This window comes from Anopheles gambiae, chromosome 2 (assembly GCF_943734735.2).
Source record: "Anopheles gambiae chromosome 2, idAnoGambNW_F1_1, whole genome shotgun sequence".
NCBI classification, from domain to species: Eukaryota; Metazoa; Arthropoda; class Insecta; order Diptera; family Culicidae; genus Anopheles; species Anopheles gambiae.
Window position 1 is genome coordinate 117,667,639 of NC_064601.1, and position 22,941 is coordinate 117,690,579.

The 22,941-nt window shown below is 50.0% G+C and overlaps 1 protein-coding gene across 5 annotated transcripts; it reads right to left on the reverse strand.

The window, feature by feature from the left end:
• Nucleotides 1-10,742: 10,742 nt before the first annotated feature.
• Nucleotides 10,743-22,210, reverse strand: LOC1269554 (PDZ domain-containing protein GIPC3). 5 transcript variants are annotated; one of them, XM_308197.5, is made up of 6 exons: nt 21,932-22,210; nt 19,462-20,202; nt 12,651-12,881; nt 12,281-12,535; nt 12,086-12,175; nt 10,743-11,992 (listed from the first exon to the last, which is right to left on the reverse strand). In XM_308197.5, the coding sequence occupies exons 2-6, from the start codon at nt 19,759-19,761 to the stop codon at nt 11,840-11,842; spliced, it is 1,029 nt and encodes a 342-aa protein (XP_308197.4). In that variant the 5' UTR covers nt 19,762-20,202; nt 21,932-22,210; the 3' UTR covers nt 10,743-11,839. The 5 variants fall into 5 exon arrangements, with proteins under 5 accessions (XP_308197.4, XP_061499862.1, XP_061499861.1 ...); XM_061643878.1 differs by lacking the exon at nt 21,932-22,210 and adding an exon at nt 21,721-21,915; XM_061643877.1 differs by lacking the exon at nt 21,932-22,210 and adding an exon at nt 21,717-21,915.
• Between the last annotated feature and the right edge of the window lie 731 nt (nt 22,211-22,941).

Below are 22,941 nucleotides of genomic sequence, written 5' to 3' on the forward strand. Positions count from 1 at the left end.
GGAAAGACGTTCAAAGCCAACGACTTTGATCGGGCACCGCCGGCACCGGCGGCCTTCATGGCCTTGATTTCCAGTATCTGGTTTGGTGCTTTTGGATTGGATGGGCTGCTTCGATTCAGCTGCCGGTGTTCTTCGATGTGAAATGGAAGAAGAAACGCATGCTGCTACGTTGCTAAGGAAACCGAAACAAAGTGCATAGGAGAGAAAGAGAGCGCGAGAACGAGAGAGTCTGCAGTTATGTCTGGTTACTTCAGGTCAATTGTTAGAATTAGAAAGGTTACATCAAGCATGTGGCGGTAACCTTACACCTCTCTGATCAACAGTCCGAGCTTGGCATTTGATGGCACCAACTACGCCTCGTGTCAATCTGTTTGGCCTTTCTATCGAACCGAAGGCGTAGAAGGTTCTATCAAGCGCTTTTTTGACATTGGAATGCCGCGGCATTGGAATGATACGGTGGCTGGCTGGTTGGCTGGTTGGCTGGCTGGCTGGCTTTCCATTCTGTAACCGGGCGTTCCCCCTTGAAAAGCTTCTCGAACATACTGATGCAGGCAGCACCCAACGGCGGACCCCAACAGGCTAATCCAGGTTAATGGCCGATTGTAATCGCTGCAAGAGTTTCACTTTTCATAAAAGATGACAACAGGGAATGACAGCGAGATGAGATTCGTTTGCCAGACAAAAAAGAAGGAATGCGACATCCGGTGATTAATGATGCTGTGAAATGATGCAAACGGGGCCTGTTTTGTCGGTGCACGAGGACAGCTACTTAGCTTAAGTCCGATGTAACGGACTGCGTTCCTTCTCACGTGGGCGAAGATTACAGCCCGCTCAATTGACTTTAAGCCCATAAAAGCTGATGGGAAACGGAACCTGCAGCATTGGGTCGGCGCGTCATGTTACAGGTTAACTGGTCCCTCCTTCCCCATTGCTGTGTAGCAGCTTCTGATTAAGGTAGACCCTCATTATAGGGCTGTCAGAGGGTGCACTATTATCATGCGACAGCTCTAGGACAGCCCGGGTTCTCCTCCTTCACACCGGTCATTAAACCTTGGCCAGCGCTTTGGCAGGGCCGTACCAAATTAACACCTTCGTGCTATTTCCGTGGTCGTCGCGGCCATTCGTCATGCGGCACATACTTTCTGCCAGTGGCCCAAAACCCCGTTCTAACGAGACACCACCGAATCATGGTGATCGGATGCCTCGAAAAATTCCGTCTTGCTTGCAATCGGCAACCTCCATGCCCAATGGCAATGGCGCAACAATGGTAAACGTTTGGGAGGATCTTTCCAGAAGGAAAAATCGACCCTAACCGAATCGACGCCTGGTGGTGCGCCTTTTAAGAGTGGATTTCACGACAGCAAGTGCCCATTACCGTCGAGCAGCTTCTCCGCCCGCCGACAAGAACCGACACGAGGCGAACGGCGTGAAAGAAAACACGTTTACCAAAGGCCCGTCGAGAGTCGAGAGTGGTCGAATGTATGTGTATGCCCGCGGAATTGCGCAGATCGCCAACGCTACCCCCTTTTCATGGGCTCCACACGTGGGTCATCGATGTGGAAGCTTCGATGCACTTCGAACTTGGGGCGTGTTGTTGTTGTTGTTGATGTTTGTAAGTGTGTGTGAGTGGATACTTCAATTCCGTTCGGCCGTGGTATCATTTCATCACAATCACCAGCGCTCGGCACAAATACACCAACCAACCAGCGCGGCCAGCGGGCGCGTCGAGAACGTAAACCCCAACACTTTGGCAACCCGCCATATCAACCCCACCGCCCCGAGCACGTGCGTGCATAAGTGGTAAAGATCGGCACCATATAAGCGCGGCCGCGGTGTCCGGTTCAGTTGTGTGCTGGAAAGCACCGTCCGCCCAAATATAAGCGTAAATATGCGGCTCGCGTCTAACGAAGCTGACGATTGAGCAAGAACCAGAAGCGGTTTTCAAGTTTGAGCAGTTAAAAACACACACTCACACACACTCATGCTCACTACTTTACCACCATCGATGCTTCTACGATATTATTGTACGAGCCTTTCCGTGCAGGACGGACGATAAGCAATTTTTCGAGCCGTGTGTGACGAAATCCGCGCCATCATAGCAAAGCGTGCGAGCGCACCCTTCCTCCATGATCAAAGCATGCGGGGTGGTGTCGCGCACGGCTCGCTGACGCTGGGCCACTGCACACTGCGATGAATCTTCCTTCCCAGCGTCACACCAAAGCTTCTCGGCGCTAGAGATCTAAACGACGACAGCGCAAGCGACGAACCTCCCCGTTGCTCCGGCGACAAACGATCAAAGTACCTCGTGCGTCATGCCCTAGTCGCGCTGCGCGCAAACGTAAACCGTTATCGTGTGCCATTCCGATGAAAATGACTTGCGCAATGATTGTGGAGACGTTGGCGCGCTAAATGCGCGATGATCGTGATGCTTCTGCTTCTTCTGTACGCTGTGTGTGGGGAGTTTTGGACAAGGATCTCCCGTTTTACCGCGAGCGTCTAGCCACCGAGAAGGGGTTTCCCTTGTGCACGTAGTAGCTCCGTATTACGAGCCTCGTTTTCGGAGGCCAAAACCAAGAGACAGTACAAAATATATAACATGATCGGACGGACGGGAAGGGGAGGGTGGTGGGTTTGAGGCAGGGCGATGCAGATGGCGTCACTTCCTTGTTATTGTCTTTGTGTCGGCCTAGGCAAGGCACGAAGTGTTCTGCGGTCGTTTGATCGTGGCTTTGGCGATTATGTCGCTTGATGGTGACATCTAGCGACGTAAGTCCCTTGCGCTGTGGACGTAAATTCGCTTTCAAACGAGACCGTTAGATCGATAAGATTGGCAGATTACAACCATTGAGCTGGATTGTGGGGGATCGATCTTGGTGAACAGCATTAACAGCCGACCATAACGATAACAACAATTGCAAATCGATGAATGATAAAATATGCTCCATACAAATCCCCATCAAGTGTGTGAGGTCGACCGTCCTCAATCTCCTCTTTGTGGCTTTGTGGAAGGCTCTTAGTGCGCGACATTCGAATCCGAAGCAATTGATCCCAACGCACGGCGACACAGATCGTGTTTCACCTGCCGCCACCGGGACGTTAGGTCAGATTCCAATACCCGGGACACTCACTGATGCCAAAGTTCGAACGTACACAGAGAGTGGATGTACATGGACGAACAGCGTAACGAAACTGCACCCAAGGAGTCCCGACACTGCTCCCGATCGGGCTTGTTTTGCGTCCTAGTTTAGCCGTTAAAGGACAGGTTCGCCCCCCTCGAAGCAGGCAGAAGCGGGATAATGGGGAAGGAGAATATTTAGATCAAAAGGCGCGCTGGTGTAGTACGCCCGGGCGGGCGCAAGTGTGGCGCAAAAGTGTGTCGTGCGCAGTCGTTATGTAAAATGCTTTTCAGACCCGCGCCGTGACCACCGTTTGCACCGGGTCTTGGGTTTTGGCCGCGAGACACTCTAATCTCTATGTTTTATTACGATTTCACTTCCTCGTTCGCATGCCGATTTATCTTTCCTGCTTGCTCGCGCATGGCTTGCGGCACACGTTTGCGCCGGCCCGCGTGGGGAAGGGTACAGGCGGATCGAGGGGGCCGAGGGCCGGGCCATTCAGCTGGCGTCTACTAACTTAAGTCTGGCTGTGTACGCCATGCACACACGCGTTCGCGCCCACCCGCCCAATACACTTTCCATCGAGGTCAGACGCGGTTGATGGAAAGCCCGGCTAAATGTTTCCACGCGCCATTCCGCCTGGCGGTTGGCAGTGCCTTTTTTGTTGGCCTCGGTTCTATTTCTACCGCTACCTTGTATTGTTGCCAGTTGCCTTTATTGCAGCCGTGTGCATAGACGCTCTCTTTCCTTATAGTGGCGATCGCAATTAGAGTGCTTTCTTTATTTCAATGCAACGAACTGAACTGAAGGAAACGGAATCGAGAGCAGAATTAACAGACGGGTGAAAAGGGGTGAAGGTGGAAGGGTGGCAGCGCTGTGCCAATAGAAGGTGGAGAAATCCTGCCCACCGGAGAATGTCGGTAACATCTTCCACGTTGCCCAAGAACTTCTCAATCGTGTCGACGCGAGCTGTTTTTTTTTACCAAAACGCTTCCAGCACCTTCTTCTGGAATGCGTCGTTGCGGGAACAACACGTCTTGGGAATAATTTAATTTTAAACCCCGAAAGGTTAGAATATCTGATCAGTTGCAACATCTCCGACCGGTTCTATCCGCGCGCCCCGTTGTGTTTTGTTGCTTCGAAAAGGAACAGGGAAAAACACGCTTTTTATGTCGCTTGCGGAAACATAAACCACCAGCGTCATCGGCTAATGACGGTGTGTGGATTTCAAGTATCCCGCTGATTGCCTGTCCCCGACACCCTCACTCCACTCCCCTCTGCTAATGGAGAGTCTTTGCATCGAAAGGATAGAAATGAGGTGACGGAAGACCGGCCATCTCACACAACACATTAGAGGGGGGGGGGGGGGGTCCTGTCTCAGTGTGCACCTTCGTTTCGATGATGCAATTATGAGATTATACTATAAGAACTTTACTCTGTCCCTCATTTAGCGCGGCTAAGCACTACGCGCGTCGTCGACTCATTTAACGGGTGAACTTGAGCTGAACCCCGGCTGAAGGTCGTACACATAGTAGGCCGGCAGTTGTGCACAAATGAGGTATGAGGCGGGAGCGTATACGCAGCCGTTCTAGAGATCAACGCGCAAATGCAAACGCAACGCGGGGGTACGCGGGAAAGCCTCGACAGCGAGTGCGCACGGCTTTAGTGCGGTCGAGTTAGGTATTCTCAGCTACCTTCACTTCAATCTCTGTTGGTGGACCTCAATCTCGCTCGTTGGAGGGTTGGGGGGACAACTTAATTGGCGCTATTTCCTCCCCACCCAGTTAATTCTTGCTGCAAAGTTTTCATTTCTTTGTTCACTTTTTCTAGTAATGCTTCTCTTCTTGCCATTTGCCACAAAATCCCACAAATCCCATTAGGGGTGACTTTCAATCTCGAAATGGAACACACACACACACACTTAAAAAGTCAAAACAAAACAGGCTCCAGGTGTGCGGGAGCAAAGGAAAAAAGAAGTCGAATGCAGCAAAGAAAGATTCCTGCTTCTTGTTGCACTTTCGATAAAAAAACGGCGCAATGCATTTTTCAGTAAACAACAACACCAGCAACTGAAGGTCCAGCACATACACAGCAACAATCCGCACTGAAAGGCAAGTACGAGTGGGATGAAAACAAGCTCCCCTGACCCCTCATCCTCCTCCCCCTTCTCCTCACCCACTTTTAAACGTAGGCAAGGACGAATGGATCTATCGGAATCTCGACACTCGACTTCTGTGAGCCAGTTCGAACCGGATCGTTGTCGTGGTGAAGTGTTGAATTATGCTGCCAGAGTCCACACTGTTGGCTGGTGCATTCGGTTGCAACCGCCACAGCGCCACTGTTTGGACGTTTGCCTTTTTGCCTTTTCCCCTCCCCTCCCTGCCCCTCTCTCTCTCGATCGAACTCACCCCCCGCCCCTGGCGTAAGTTGTAATTGAATTATGGTCGATGGTATCTTTTCAACACCATTCTCCTGCTCGCCATTTCGTCAAGCACAGCACAAGGGGAGGGTGTGTGTGTGTGTGTGGGGGGGGGGGTGAAGGTGCACAGGTGCGGAGAAGCGAAAGTAAAAACAAAAGTACGGATAGGTAGAGGACAGATTGAAGCACAAAAAGCAAACAGATTGTGTGTGGAAGAGGGCCGGGATTGGTCGATGCCGGCGTCACTAACCTTTCCCAAAGATTCTCCGTTCTCCCAATGTTCGCTGCCCCCGGGGTGCCCCCCAAACTGGACCGGCTTGACTTGTTTGTGTCGAATGGGCGGGAATGTCGGGAGCGTGTGGCGCCGTTGACCTCATTTAACCCGACGCGTACGGCGCCAGTGGTTTTGTTGTGGGCTCCTGTGACCCATATGGGTTTACCGACCCCCACCGGGTCATCATGTCATGTGTGAGGTCACCGGCATCAAAACGGTTGGCCAGTGGACATCGTTTGTCGGGGTCAACCGGTCCATCGGAGGCCGTTTGTTTTGTTTTCCGAACCAAAATCAAATCGATCGCGATTGCGCTGTGTCCGTCCCATCGTCTCATCGAGTTAACTTCACTGTCGCATTCCAGTACAGTAGGCTTTGGCGAGGGAGCACCGCGGATGCTTTCCGCACCGAGTGGAATGCGCACCCCACTCATTATGAAATGCGCCAAACGAACTGAGTATGCGCGTTTCTGCACGTGCTCCACTCATTTCATGCATTTTTGGTGGTTGTTCGATTAATATTAACGGCCATTACTACTTACCTTCTCCCTTCTATCCGAGTGGTTTCAAAAATTCTGGCTTAGCTTAAGTCTTTCTGGAGCTCTCCTTTTTTCCACACAATTACACAATGGAGTTTGTTTGCTTTTGTAAAGTTACTGTGAAACGTAGCGGGACGGCAGAGCGGAGTAACACCAACTCCGAGCAAGATTTCGATCTGCCTGAAAGGAAAAACCATGGGCTGGGTCTCGCGTAACCATCGTAACCACGTGACGGGTGGCTTCGATCGGGCCTCGAGAAGAAAGCAGGCACTGCTGGCTGGCTGGCTGGCTGACAGGCCGATGGCGGTGAGAGAGAGAGAGAGAGAGAGAGAGAGAGAGAGAGAGAGAGAGAGAGAGAGAGAGCGAGAGAACGCCCAGGTGAGAAGCCGGCTGAGGCTGCACTTGAGGCGAGTGAGAGATTGAGTCTCGTGACATAATCTCACTCACTCTGCGACTGCGTTCGAGCGCCCCGTAAACTCCACCTCCTCCAGTCCCTGTCGTGGCGAATGGTCGCGAATCGTACGCCAAAGCCCGCAGTAGAAGTAGTAGAAGAGGGCAACGAAAGGAAAGGAAAAAAAGCATAACAATCTGCAATAGAAAATCATCCCCAGACCCCCACCCTTCCTTGCCCGCCGTGAAGGCACATCCCTTCCATCGATTTTTTAACCCTTCGGGTGTCGCAATGCACGAGAGTGATGGTGATCGACGATCGAATGAAGAAGAACGCGCCACAGCGTGTGGTGGATTATATGAGGCTTGGCGGCCAGGAGCCATTCGCTGCAGTGCGATAATTTCGTGCCTTATGGTGCCGGTGGGCACGGATTACAAAGCGTGACGATCTTGATCCGCTCAATTTGGGCCATTTGGATGGTTTATTTTTATTTCATTAATGTGATAATGTGTGTGTGTGGCGATCGTTTTGCCCATAACAAATTGCTCGCGAGATCGATGATCGCACGTGAGAGAAAGCACGGTTGCTGCGGCGCTGCTGCTTGACACAAGAGGATAAACAAGGGAACCTAACGACGATGCTGCCTGCCGGCCTTGCGCTTCCGGGACAAGAGGAAGGGCGGGGGGGGGGGGAGGCCAAGGATGCTGCCCTTCGTAACGTAATTATCATATTAAGTCGCCCTCCGGGGGTGCCTCCATGTTTAACCCATTTATCACCCGCGAGGAGGGAAGCTGTCGAGCAAAAGCAGGAAGTCAAGCTCCAGCTCTAGCTGTCACACCTGTGTTGTGCTGGCCCTGGGTTTATCCTGGCAAACCCGGGACAGCTTGATGAGTTCGCGAGAGAGGTTCGCGATCCACCGATGCCAGTTACGTGTATTGTTTTCGGTGGTTGGAAGAAGCTTCGATTAAGTAACGGGTGATTTGTTACGTTTAGAGCGGAGTGCGAAGATGAAACGAGTTTCGAGCGAGCTTTGCGGGAAGCTCCAACGAAAGTGGGAAGATTTCTTAACGATCGAAGCCTTTTCGCTCCACTGAAGGACTCATTTCCGGGCAGCGCGTTCGTTCTCGTTCCCTTTTCCCATCGAAGGGTTATTCTTTATTGGTTAATTGAATCTGTGTGCTCGCAGTCTATCATAATCCTTCCCTTTTCCTTTCACAGCACATTCTCTCCCCTCGTCGGGGCGTCGTTATTTTTATGATGCATTAGCAAAATAAAGGCAGCCGGTTAAAATTAGCCCGGGTTGCAGCAGCAGCAGCAGCAGCGATCGGCGTTGCCGTCGATCGGTGTGCCATAAATTTACCACTAATCAAATGGCGTCCCACGTGTATGTGTGTGTGTGTGGTTGCGGTAAAAATAGCCACATCGTCGTGCGCCACACCGGCGGGGTGGCCACTGCTGCAGCGTGTTATGTTTCAATTCAAAGCCACTCCCGAAAGGGTACCGAAGCTGGGAGCGCTCCTCTTTCTCTCTTAAGAATGCCTGGCTGTAGGGGGGGGGTAGGGAAGGGGGAGGACCTCTTCACGGAGGCTCGACTCGGTTGGTCGGTCAGTTGGGCGCTGCTGGCTGCGGTTCCTTAGCGTTGACCGTAAAAGTTATGTAAATAAATTACGCCACCTCTTCTGGGGTTGCGGCCCCGGGTTTTTGTGCACGGGAGGGCAGACATGGAGCCAACATGATCTGGGAGACATGGGAGCAGTGGCAGGAGTAGAAGGATGAGGACTGGAGGAAACGACTCGAATTGCTTTCCCATCCTACACGAACGGCACGGCAAAACGGTTCCTTGTTTTTGGGGGGTTTTGGGGTTCGGTTCGCCTAGCTCCAGCTCTCTCTCTCTCTCCAACGCGGGGGTCGATGCACAGTTTGTTCTGCAGCCAGTGCCGCAGAAGCGTTTATGCAATCGGGCACACTCTAAGCACTCTGGCGCGCACTTGTGACGCGATCGCGATCGCTTTTGCCACCTGATCTTCCACTCCCACTTTCTTTCCGTCAGGGGGTGTCTCCCTTTTTTGCGTGCAACGTGACGTACTCAGGGGTGATTCACCGAACGGTCGAAGAAAACAGCGGCCGAAGGTGAGGTTGGAACATTCTAGCCCCCGGTAGCGCGACCAGTATGTCCATCCCGTCCCGTCACCGTGCTGCGGATAGTCGCCGTAGTCGCCGTCCTTGGTGCCGCTCATAATTGTACAAACAGCAACAATTGAATATTAATGATCGCGAGTGGTTTGGGTCGTTTGGGAGAGGGAGACGAGCGGTGTGTACAGTTCTTCCGAGGGAGAGCCATTTGGCGGTGTAAATGTCACTCCCCCTTTTTGCCGATTTGTCGGTCGAATTTGTACAACATCGAAGACGTGAAGACGATGGCGATGGAGGGCGTGCGAGCGGGACGGACAAGACATGGCACGAGAGGTGATTGAATTTTTAATCAACAACTGCGCGTACGTCAACAACAACAATTTCGAAACTTTTCCCCGACCTTCCCTGCCGGCGAAGGACTCTGGCCGTCGTCGCGATTCGGTTGCAAAGTGCATGAAGTTCGGTAAGGCACGGCACACACGCACAATGGCTGGTGGCCCGGGCACGATCTTCACGCTCGTCAGTGGGTCGGGCGTGGTGCGCTTCATATTGGGTGTGTTTATGTGTGTGTTTGCAAGTACTGAACACGTCCTGAATGCCGGCCCCGCAGAGAGGGTGCAACGGGTGGCCAGAAGCGCATTATTGCTTGTTTGGTGATTTTCAAGTTCACACACACCCGTCCTGTCCATGAAATGTTCGATGTCCGTTGGGGGCATTTATGATCAAATAAGGACACACACACACGCACACCCAAGCACTTGAAGCAAAAGGGATGGGGCATGAAGGACGCCCGAGATCATCGGGTGAAAGGGTCGTGCACTCGAGGTTGCGCGAGGTTATCAGATCTCATGCGCCACCATCAACCAGCACCACCGGACGGAAGTAATTAAAGGTCAGATTCCGATGCGATCGACGCGTTTGTTTTCTCCATTTTTTTTTGTATCTTCCACCGGGACAGATTCCGATCGCGAGGAACCCGCGGGTTAATGTGATGTTTCGCCTTTCGTCGCACTTACGGAGCACATTTTATTTGGAGTCGTTAATTGTGTGTTGTACATGGGCAGTTTGTTGTCGGTTCAGGAAGAGAAAGCGAAAAAGAGCACAGTTTTGTCAGCAAGTTAAGCAAAGCAAAACACTATCAACGCTAGGCTGTTGTGTATATTCGGGGGTTATGCAAGTTTAAGAGAAGCCAAAACAAAAAAAAAAAGAAACATTCCAAAAACATTGAAGGGGAAATTAATTTCGACCGTTTAAAATGAGTGTAGCCGCGATGCAAATGCTTTCTACCGACATCTGAAAGCATACGCGTACATGGTAAGTTTAATTACTGATGTGTGTGTGTGTAGCGCTGTGTGCATGATTGTGCCGGTGTGTCCGTTTACAATTTTATAACAATATCCCGTATGGCCAGTTTATGCGTTTAAACATAGAAAAAGGAAATGTGTACAAAGCGGAAGAAAGATTTAAATTACATCTCTTGCATGCGATCGCCACAGTAACGTGCAAGTGGGAAAGGGGTTGCATGCAACTCGGAAAGCTCCGCTTGCTGTTGTGGAGCTTTTGTTACGGAAGCTTTTGTTGATTCACAGTGGATTTTAGCAGCGAAGGAAGACAGTATGTGAATGGAGCACGGTTTTTATCATAAATTTGCAACAATGAAGCAAGAAATTTGGCTTTATATATAACAACAAGCAGATGAATCATCCGAAACAGTGGCGTGCGACACGTTGTATAACAATAAATCCAAAATCTATACGTACCATGTAAAGACAAAGGGTATGAAGCGTATTAAACTGTCATCATAATCATCTTTTTATTTTTTTTTTTCAATAAAAAAACAAATACAAAAATGACTCATTTTAACACAAAAATAGTTGTTTTTTGTATCACCTTATGATTAAATATTTATTTGCATTCCTTCACGATTGCATATGGATTTGCTTTGCTAAAATACTTCTGTTTTTGTTCCTTCACTCCAACGCTTATCATGCGAGAGAGAGTACAATCTGTTCCCTACCTGTTTTACCTGTATATGTGTCTGTGTGTCTGTGTGTATTTGCCCTTCCTAGTTCCTCATTATCCCTACTAGCGAAAAAAAAAAAAAATAGGAAAAACAAACCAAAAACAAAACCGGCCACGCATCATGCGCGAATCGTGCGCATCGCGCCATCTCTGCTTGCGCGCACGCCCAATTTCGTTGCACATTTCCTAACAAAGCACTTTTTTACAACATTTTACAGACTTTTAAAACACTAACACTGCTGCTGCTTCTTCTTCGTTCGTAACACCACACCACTTGCAATAAGCAAAACGGGGCAAGATAAGGGGTTCGTTGTGTGGTTTCGCAGTAGTATCCCACCTTCAATGCAGGGAGAAACATTGGACGGGTTCTGTGGGATGTTTATATGACGCGAAAGGAAGGGGGAATGTTTGCGGTACTTGTGTGGGTGGTAATTTTTGAAACCTTATCCAATCTACCTAATAGGAGGGGACCTGGTGGGGAGCCCTTAAATAGTGGAACGTATTGGGAATGCTTCGGTCACACTTGTCGGCGTGTCGAATCAGGCGGTGTGTAGCGGTATCGCTTACTACACCGTTTCTCTCTATCACGAGTCTCTCTCTCTGTCTCTCTCTTTCTATCTTGCACACGCTGATCTCTGTCGACTATCTATCCGAATACCGTTTGGAAGGGCTTCGAAGCGGACCCTTCGACGTTATAAACCACTCCGTGTAAACGTATTCTAATGATGGTAGGTCATAGTATTGGTAGTTATAGTCATATTAATAAGTAGTAGTAGTAGTAGTAGTAGTTTAAAACACATCACATTTCATGAGCGCCTCTCGTCTAATCGATTGCTGCCTTCGTTTCCACGTGTAAATGCTCGTAGTATCAGCTCAAGCCAGGACATATCCTTCCCCGTTCACACGGTCGACACTTCCGGTGCGCCGACACTTCCTCTATCTTCCACCTCTATCTTTTGTATCGTCCGTGGCGTGCGTCCGTGATGGCGCCCCACAGCTCGATGATGAAATCGTCAGTAAAGCCGAATGCCTCCAGGTCCGATGCATCGATCGCTTCCGCAAAGTCCATTGAGTTGATTTTATTGTTACCTAGTTCCCAGATCTGTAAGGCAAGAAGATGCGTCACAACACAGCTCCATTACATCATGGTTTGTAGGGGGCCAAAGCTTTTTTGTTTGGACACGGCTCTACTCACTTGCGTGGCTAGCTCACTATCGTTGATTCCCATGAAGGAGTCGAGCAGTGAGTTAATGGCATCAATTCCACATTGCGTAGCATCATCGTGCTGAAACATTCGGGAGGGAAAAGAGAGAGAAAGAAAGAGAGTTAATATTGACGATCTATTGCTTGTTACATATATGCATGGGTGTGCGCGGCATTGGGTGCATACCTCATCCTCGATGGCTGCATTTCCATTGGCCTTAAACCGCAGCGTCTCCTTGCCACTGCCGTACCCCTGCTTGCCCGGTTTGCTGCCGGCCGTACCCTTGCGCGGCGCAATGCCCTGGAAGCCACTCTTCATCGGTTCCACCAGGCGGATGGTAAACGTGGAGCCGGTGGGAATGTCCTTCAGCATGCGGGCCACCTCGTAGTGTCGCTTTCCCACCACATTGATCCCGTCCAGCTTCTCGATGTGATCGCCAATCTGGAATTCGAACCAATCGATGCATGGAAACGTAAGAGAGCGTCGTACACAAGCGTGTTTCGCAGGCTCAGGTTTCACACGGTTGGTGACCACACATCACCACCAATCACGCTACCTGTATGTGAGGGATCCGATCGATAACGCTGCCACTTTTGATGCGCTTGATGAACGCGTAACCCGCACCGTTGTCCGTGATCGTTAGACCGAGCGCGTCCTCCGACTTGACGATCTCCACCTCCTTCGGGCGGCCCTTTTTGTGTGCGAAGATGAAATCGTTCAGCCCGATCTGACCGCCCAGCAGGTTGCTCATGTCGACTTTGTGCGAGTTCAGCGTGCAGAACAGAATCTGAAACGAGGGAGGAAATTGTGTGTAAGTTTGAAATCGTTCAACACTACCGTAAAGCTACTGATCGTCACGATCGAGCCACGTCACTCGAGCGCCGCTGGGTAGCAATCTCGCTCCCTCACTCTCCACTTACTACTATCGGTCTTGTTTTTTTTGCAAAACTATCAAAAGCACCAGCAGAATTTAGCAGCCTCTCAAATCACTCAAAACGCCCGCAAACACAACCCAAAAAACGTGTCTCGAAAGATCCACACCGTGGCAACGACTGCAGTTTGGTGCTTCATGCTCTGTGTGATGCTCGTGCATACTGAGGCACCCTCGAGAAAAGTGAGGATCATCGACTATACTAGGCCGCTCTCGCGGCCATCATCATCATCTTCTCGCGCATCTCGCGGAAGGGTAGGTAAAGTGACGCCGGTGGAGCGACGGTGGAGGGGAGGGAAATTTGACCCATTGGTCCAACAAACGGCAAACAGCTCCGCAACACAACAAATTTTGAAGCAGCGTCTTGTTTTTTGCTATTGTTTTCTCTTTCCTCCACTTTCCTCCCCCAGTCTCCACACGTGGCGCCATCAGCCCAATACCACTCCACTCCACGCCCTCCCCCAAAACGCGCTGACGTGAGCAGCGCAATTTTTATTACTATTATTATTTGCTGCTGGAGGTGGGAGCGAGGGGGCGGCGGACAGATGAAAATTCATCACGAGTGCCATCTTCTTCGCCTGGCCGACGAATTGGCCGACATTATTTTCCACTGACCTCCTCTCTGCTGCTGCTGGTGGTGGTGGTGGTTGGGAATTTCCTCGTCCGTTGCCGTTTTGGCTTTCCTTCCAATTTTGAGCAGTTCCAACTCCATCATCCCCTCTCTCTCTCTCTCTCTCTCTCTCTCTCTGGCTTCCCTTTTGTTACACACGCCCATACTCTAATAGGCTTTTCGTGGATTTGTGCTTTTGTTTTGCTGTAAATTACGGATCGGATCGGACTTTACGCGGCTCTGTGGTGGCGTGTGCGGCGGTGAGTTGTTTGAGAATATGTAACCCTATGTATCGATCGAACGATCCGTTCGGGTGGTAAGGGTGCTGTTATAGATTGTTTTTCCCACTCATCAACCAAGGGGTAACAAGGAAAGGCAGCTAATTTGCGAACGTATTTCGTCACAAGTCAATCAATCCCATCTTCAGTCATTATTGTTAGCTTGTGTTTAAATTAGGCTTACTCAGGTATGATCGTAATGATGGAACACTACATAGACTGTTCTCGGTTGGCACGTGTGTTGGCACTCAAACATCGATCTTCTCAAACAACAACCATCATACGAAAAGATCATTCGATCGAGAGTTGTCAATACCTTTCCTGACCCACTGTCTTCTTGCTAGCTTATTAATAAAACGCAACATTTAACCTTGAGATGCCAACAGCGCGGTGCAGAGAAGCGTACCGAATAGCTCTAACCTTTCCAGTGGTAAAACAAAAAACACATACACACGCACAACCGGTCACCGGTCACACGACTTTCGGTGGCGCTGCACATTGCGTTACGTTTCGATGCACTTTCATCCCACCAAACACACACACACGATCGATGATCGGTCTGGAAAGTTTTCCACCTCTAAATTCCATCCACAACCATCCGCACGATCATCATCATCATCATGATCATCCATCTATCTCGTTGCTCGCAGCCGTTGACCAGCCGGTCGGTTTGGATTGATTTCGGACGTGCGTGCGTTGAACTTCGCGGCTCTGTCCACCACAAATTAAATACCTTCCCCCCCCCCCCCTCCTCACCATTTTTATACCAGCCTTAAACCCCACCTCTTGCAGCTTCATTGGTGTGTGTGTGTGTGTTGAGTAAGCGGAAGTGGCTCCAACTGGGCGGAACCAACCTAGGCAGGTTGTTGCAATCACCGCTGTTGTGTCCGACCGTTCGAGGGCTTTCCGTAGTGAGAGATTCGAGCGCGACATTCAGGCTCAGGTCAGGTCAGACCGTGCCAAACAGAGCGTGATTCCTTGTCCCGTAAGGGGGGATGTCTGGAGGCTTAGTTTATTATTGGTCGTACGTTTACACCTTCGTCTGTTGCAAAGGGGTCTTCTTCTCTTGCATCTGAATGAACAATCAATTAGATTGGGGTTCGTCTTGATGGTGTGTTTGATTATCAGAAATCTGTAACGAGTGCTATCATAAATACCATAAACGGAACAATTCCCTTACCACTCAGCCCATTGCAGGGTGCATAATGCATAATGCACACGGGGTTTTATTGCACACTGTTTCCTAGTTTATCATTTAAGTTGATCACAAAGCACCACAAAACTTCGATCTTCTAAGCTGAGATAGACATCAACATGTGTCCCCTCGCCCCCCTCTCTTGCTGCACATATTCTTAATTAGCTTTATGTTGGCAGCATTATTTGCTCATTATTTAGTTAGCTTTCCTCGCTGCGGGGAAGCGAGGAGGTTAAAGAAGAGTAGAAGCACAAACACAAAACCTACACGCAGACATATTTTCAGCGAAGCCCCACATATGGTGGACGGTTCCATGGGTGCAAAAACCGCCACACCGGCTGACCAATCGCCCCTCATCGCCCCTCATCGAGGTGTGTGAACCGAGGGCCGTTCGGGTGGTGCTAGAGCTGCGGTTGCAGTTAGCAGTAGTATGAAGTTACTTTCTAATTGAATTGAACCGAACGGCGACGACGAGACCTTGCCAGTGAAAAGCAACAAACAAGCTAAAAAAAACATCAAAGATGTGCAACCTTTCACACGCCGTTGTTGTCGCCCAACTATCGAGCTTCATGTGTTTGTGAACCTTTGTGTGTGTGTGTGCATGTGCTTTTGGTAATTAAATTTAGCGTTTATATCTACGGACCAGATTGCGCGAAAGATCCGTCAAACAAACAAAAGGCACGTCAATAGATAAGCCCCGCGTCTATCTCTCATCCCAGTAAAATGGTGCACGTGCACTTCAATGGCACCACACACACACTCGTCGAACACACCCGCCGCCTGCAATGTATGCAAATGCGCAATCCCCACGCATTGTTTGGTGTAGTGTTTTGCCTCTTCTCTTCATGCTGTCGTAGGCACGTTCGCGAGGACCCGATGTTTGCCCTCTTGCACTGCACTCTACGCGCAAGAAAGCAAAACCACACGGCTACGAGTCTAATCGCTCGAACGGGCCCAACTATAACGGTAACAAACTACTTGCTGCACACACGGACGGACGGACGGAGGAGTTGCATTTGAACATGGCTCTGGATGGGGTCTTGTTATTTTGGGGTCGCTCCCGCGCCGCAAACCCGGTTTAGCTCGGTAACTGGTTCTAGTCTAGTTTCGGACATTGCTGAGGGGTTGCGCTAATCCTATTCCACGCTCTAATAAGAGAGAAACAGCGGGCAGAATCTCAATTCAAAGTTGCAGCGCCGATTGCAACTCAATCGAGATACACCTCTTTAGCAAACATGTTCCTCCATAATGGTTCCTCCACTACCTTTAAACCGACCGATCACAAAGGCGATCACTTACAATTTCGATCCGAGTACACGAAACCGATCCAGTGTTGGTCGGTCTTGCTTCTCTTCCCCGAGTTGTCTTCCGGACTCCGGAGGAGAAAGTCGTTAGACGCTTCGGGGACGGTGGGTCCCCGGAGCCACTTTGCTAATTTCACTCCGGGCACAAATTTCTACCAGAGCTGCTGGTTGTGTCCCCCTCTCTGCCCCTGTCACTTTGTTGCAGTCTAACGAAACACGAAACCGCTTGGACAGTTTTGGAGTCTGTGTGTGTGTGAGTGGAACGCGCCAAACGAGACAACGACTGGCAAGGTGGAACTGGAAGCGAAAACTGGAAACAGAAAACTCGTCTCAGCTCGGGACACTTTTCCTACAGTTTTCTGGCTCCCCCACCCTGTTTCCATTTATCTTTCGCCCATTTCACCTTTCGCAGATGCATCAGATATGGACACAAACACACACACCCACAGACACACATGGAGCTAGCGGCAAGTTATTTACCATTTTTCCTCCACTTGCTATCTATTTATCCTCGATCCTTTTCATTCGAGCGGGCTGGCTGATTGAATCTGCAATCAAACGCTAACGATCGAAAGCCTATTTAGCTAAACTTCGTTGCTTCTTCGCTGCTCCTTCGCAGCGCAGTCTTCTGTGCATTGCAGCTTTGCAACGAATTCATCGTCAATTATCTGTTTAAAACGGCACTGGACGGCATCGAGATCGGAGATCGGTTGGACTTTCACCTCAGGCCACGAGACACGGCACAAGAAGAGCAGTGTGTTGGAGACTGCTTATCGCACCGAAAGCGAATCTATGTAGACTTATCTCTCGCACTAGATTAGAGCTAACATCTCATTACAACGAAAGTTACACCACCAAACACCAGCTTCTGCTAACATCTTGCTTAGGTATTGTTCTCCCCTGTACAGGAACAAACCCTTTGCAAACCCCTTTTTAGCATTCCCCTTTGCCAGCAGGGAAATGATGCATTTTCCACTGCTTAGGTGCGTTTTAACGATGTTAGCGATTTAATTCACACGTTCCGCATTATTGCACCGACGCCGCAACTACCGGCATTGGCTCGATCGTACCAGGGAGTGGTGCCCCCCCCATTCCAAAATGCATTCAAAGTCGTTCCGTTTGTTTTCCTCTTTTGTTGGGAGGGAAATGCATGCTATCGTGCTATATAATGAAATATGGACGCGATGCGATGAAGGTGTAAAGAATGGCGTTTACGTGCTTCGGTAGATCACGTACATCAAAAAACCCACCTGCCGAACTGTTTCAATTCCCTTACAGTGGTCGGCCACCGGGCACAAATTAAAAGCTGTCATAATAATGGTTCAACCACACACACTCGGTCGGAAGAATGTCGGTCAAGCAACGGGCGCTCATCTCACGTGCAATCGGAGCGCCTTTATACAATTAAAGTGGCTGGCTGGAGACCTTCTGTTCGATCCGAACCCGAAGAGAGAGGAGAGAGCCTCCTTAAGATCGATTCGAACGCGTTAAGATCTGCGGTTCTTTATTGTTCTTCTTCTCTGCCTTTTCAAACCCGCTAATGATGCACAACCTGTGGCCTCAATTTGGCGAATCCTCTACCTAAGCAGCACCGAACAGAGGAGAAGAAGAAAACGTTTGCTCGAAACAGGTTGCTGGCTGGCCACGCGCCTCCACTCCGCTGGGGAGACAGAGAGAGGGAGAGGAAGGTGCGCTTGCGTGTGGTAGGGTCCTAATCGCGTACGGCAGACGGTGAGTGTGGTGCGGATAGGAGGGGGGCATAAGCAGCCCAAAATGCCCACCGACGAAATGCCGGGTTCGGCTCATATATTGATCCAATTTTGGATTCCCAACGGGGAATCGAGATGTATCTTTAAGTCTTTTCTTTTTCGATTTTCCAAATTTCTTGCTGCCCCGGCCAACCCACTTTTAGGAGGGGGGGAGGGAAAGGGGAGCCCTCCCCTCATAGACGGTGAGAATTTGCGGGACTTGTTGTTCACACCTCGGGCGATGGGAATCGATCGCACCCATTTGCGTCCAGATTTATGGCATTTAAGGGTAAACTTTTTGTACCAAAAGTCACCCGACACCCGACCCGACTGTACTTGACTGCCACAATGGTTCCCCCGGAATGGTCAATGGGCTCAATAATTTGGGTTTTATAGCAACGCGAGCACACGAACGAACGCAATCGCTGCTCGATTAACCGAACTTTCCACAGAGCTTCCGGCATTTTCCAAAGGAGGCCCCGAAAAATTCAAACCATCGTAACACTGCATAAACACACACCGAGCGCCGTGGGGTGGTGTACCGGCAATAATGCTCCACGGCCACGGGGAATGCCGTTATGCAATTCCAGCGCGCATGAACAACAACAACAACAACCTTCCACAAAACGTTAGGTGTTCCGTGGTTCAGGTCCAGCAATTGGATTTTGGGAGGAAGGAAATAAAATAATCCCGTGGAATTTATGGCCCGCGTGTGCGCCGAGGGTCAATTAGGATGCGTTCAACGATGAGCTTCCAACTGTGTCAGAGCCCCCGAAACCTTGTAAATGCCAATAATGCGAAACGACGGTGGGTTTTAATTTAGTTTAACAATGCATTTCCATTTGCATTTTAAACGATCATTTATTAAGTGATCGTGCGATCGGTTGTATTTGTTTGGGCCCATCCAAAGAAACGGTAGATGTAGGCTAACCTACAACCTACCCCGATAATCGCGCTGCCACATTTAAACACTCTTTAAAGCGATCTTTCCCGTCCCGAGTGGTTCGTTCCTTTCCGGTACATCTTTAAACGACCCGGGACTAATATGGCTCATTATTATCGATTGCCTGCGGCCGTTCCGCGACAACCACTCAAGTGCCGTTTGGTGTGTGGTGGTATCTCGAGTGTGCAAAGCTCCAGTGTGACATCGCCGAGTGACGCAGAACAAAGGTAATTCGCATTGGGCGAATCACCTCGTCGGATGGGTGTCCAGCGCAAGAGCGCAAGATAAGATAATGTTGTTAATAAGCCCCGTGCTAGCATGACAGCACATCCAACATTCCACCTCGACGCTCACTTACCTCATCCATCGGGAAATCGTAACATTCGGCAATCTTCTGGTACAGCTCCTTGACGCTCGCGAACCCGGTAATGAAGCCGGTCGGGCTGCCGTGGGCCAGCTGGCAGTTGAACACCAGCTGCGGCTTGGTGACGGTCGACTCGCCGTGGCCACCGTTGCTCATGCTGTCGTGGTGGATCGTGGGCGCTGTTGGGATCGGAGGATTTTTGTAGTTGTTGTTATCGTGGTACGCATGCGGGTCCTTGGTCATCGGTGGCGAAGGATTGGATATTTTGGTGCTTTTCTTATTGAACAGCGGCATCGTGGCGGTCGGGTCGGTCGGTTGGTCGGTCGGCGATGATCGGGTAAGGAAGGTGTTTGGATTTTAGAATTGCCGGGCAGAAGGACCACACGCGCTCTACACAGGCACTTCTGTACAACACGCTTTGAACACGGGTTAGAATAGGGAGAGGAGGTTGGGGTTTGGGGGATAGGAATTTGAATTTTGTATCGTTGAAGGGACACCGGGAACCCGGAAAACTCTATCAACTCTATCAAACCCACACACACACACACAGACACACGTCTCTAGCCCAGTATGGGGATTGAGAGGATTAGACTGAAGAGGTAAGGTGAAGTTAGAATGCTGCTTCTATGCAGTTGACCAACAGCCAGGTTGGTGGTCCGGGGAATGTGTTGTTTTTTGTCAACCAAAAATAGTAGTTAATGGCACGGGAGGGGGGGCGAGTTTTGAAGGTGTTAGCTGTGTCAGTGGGAAGTCCCATTATCAGTAGTGGCGTGGGAATTGGGGATCGAAGGGTAAAGGAATGAAGGAAATTGGAAGTATAATTAAAAAAGAGAAAAAAGAAAAGATATAGAAAAGATTGTAGAGCACTCGGCAATACTGATACTGATGATATCATACACAAATAAACACACACACATAGAAAAACACGCACACAACATCAGTATATGAACAAAATATCTATGCGAAATCGCTTCTGCAAACAAGAACAACAATTTGCGTTTGGTTCGGTCAATATTTGCCACAGCAGTAAACGCAGGTGTGTCGCAGTTTGTTGCTTTCTTGCGCAGTAGCGCCAACACCAACTAATGTGTACAAACCGATGTGTGTATGTGTGTTTTGGTTCACTAAAACTAGTTAAACTATGCACGCAATAGCACGCAACGGCACCACGTTCACAACAGTTCAAGGAAAGCGCACAATTTCCACCGCTTTTGCGCGAACCTTAGCACAGAGGGCGCTTTCCCGACCTGTGGTTACTACGATCGAGTAGGATACACTAACTCTAACCACTCACACGCACACTCTCTCTCTCTTTCTCTAGTCTTGATGGAGATGGAGGAGACTTCTTTCTTATCGGGCGCCCTCAACCCCCACCGTATTCTAGTCGCTGATAAGCCCTCGCCACTCTCTGTACACAATGAAAGGCCCCTAAAAGGGGAAACTAAGGGGGTGCACCGAAACGACCATACACGCTGCTGCTGTGACACTTTACACACACCGAAGAGGGCGACCAGCTCCCTTTTCCTCCTCCTCTTCCTTCCGAACCGATGCGTCCGACTCGCGCATGCCGATAAAGGCAAATAAAAAAAAAAACAATACCACAGGCACAGATAACAAACCACCAACGTACCAGCGATCGAAAACGGCCAGAAACTATACTTTGCCCACATGGAATGGTGCTGCACAGGGGGCGGGAACAAAAACTGTCTCCGGGATGCGTGAGGGTGTGAGATTTCTTTTTAATTTACCCCTGTCAACAACAACAACCACAACAACAAGGGGTTTGACAGCACGACAATGACAATGAACACTAGATGTGGGAAAGATGTGAGAACGAGGTTGCCGCAGTACCACACACACACACACAGACACACTAGACCGCGATATCGGATCGATCAACACCACTGTGACTGTTGCCGTCCCCGGACTGTTTGCGTACGTGGACGCTGGCTGGCTGCCGTCGGGACCGAAAAGCACGCGAGCTCCGTTTTCCACGCGTCGTTTTCCAACTGTCAGGTGAGCGTGAGTTTTCCGCGCGACGAATCGACTAACGGACGACGGTGCCTACTACTACCGACCTTCGTCGAGGGTTGCTCCAGGCTCTCACTCACCCTCTCTCTCTCACTCTCTCGCGAGCGCTCTCTATATCTCTTTCCCTCACGTAGGCTTTCTCGCTTCGGCGAACGCTATGAACCGTTACAACGGCAACGGCAGAAGAATGGGGTTAGGTGGCAAAACCGCCGGGCTACCTGCCTGCCTGCCTGCACGAGGGTTGTTACACTGGCTGACCGTGCGCACCCGCTGCCGCTTGTATTTCCCACCAACTTCTGCTGCTGCTGTTGCTCGCTAAGCTACGTGCGCACCGGAACGCGTAGTGGGGGAAAAGCATTTGAAGCACGCACACACACATATACAAACACTCGCATACATACACACACGATAAGGGGGAAACATGCACACGCACCTGGGAACAAAATCTAACCACAGTGTACCGTACCATACACCGTCTTGACGTCTACGCTTCCACTGTTACTGTGGCTCTGGTATGCCTTCTTTAAGCTTTCGGCTCCGTTTCCTACAGGCAACAGGCCAATGAGTTTGCCCCCTGAAAATGCACTTGGGGCTTCTCTGTCTCACGTGAGCAGCAGCGTGCACCGTGATCAGCAACCAACTGAAGAGAGCAGCAGAGAGAGAGAGAGAAATGCGATGCTCACCGTTTGCCGTCGACTTTGTAAATGAAAATGTACGAGCCGATCCGGGTTCTCCAGCGCACGGGTGGGAAGTAAAATGTGGAAGTACGAGCCAGTGTTTCTCAACCAGTTCCGTTTTGGCAATCGGTGGCCTCACTGTGTCTAATACCGTGTACGTCGTTGTACGAAGGCGAAGGAAAAACTCTTCTTTATAGCTATTCAGTCGAATTTACATACATAAATTTATTCTTTGCTTTATTGAAAACTAACAAGCTAATGTGTCCGTGTAACAGGTTGAGAAAGGCTGACAAATACGCTGACTCGACGATCAGTTACATCGACGGCCCCCCTTTGCGCTCTTGTTCGTACTAAGTAAGCTCGAAGGCAAAAGAGCGAGAGCATACGATAGCTATCCGACCTTTACTTTCGACCGTCCGTGCCCGTTTTTTCTGCCCCCCTCAAAGTGCCTGTGCCTTCCCCTTTTGCTTCCGTTTACCGTTATCGGCGACTCTTCGAAGACGGCTTCCCTTTTGGAGACTATCTCGCGCACATCGTTCGTTGGAGCCGTTTCTTCTCATCACTCTCTACATCTCTCTTCTCGTAAATCGGCTTCCCTTCACCCTGAGTCACACATACATACCTTCAGCTAGGCAAATCGTTGTTATACACGACTCGCTCGATATCTGCATACCTTTCACTGCAATCAGCCGTGAAACGAACGACCTTCAACGTGCTCTAAGTAGTATGGGTTCTGCCAAAGATGCTGCTGTTTGCTGCCGGAACT

Excerpts from the sequence above, each read along its gene's own strand:
- LOC1269554 (XM_308197.5), bottom strand. The coding sequence starts at position 19,761 with ATGCCGCTGTTCAATAAGAAAAGCACCAAAATATCCAATCCTTCGCCA. Across the intron at positions 12,536-12,650 it reads ATCGGATCCCTCACATACAG|ATTGGCGATCACATCGAGAA; the intron begins GTAGCGTGATTG and ends TTCGAATTCCAG. Across the intron at positions 12,176-12,280 it reads ATGCAGCCATCGAGGATGAG|CACGATGATGCTACGCAATG; the intron begins GTATGCACCCAA and ends CGAATGTTTCAG.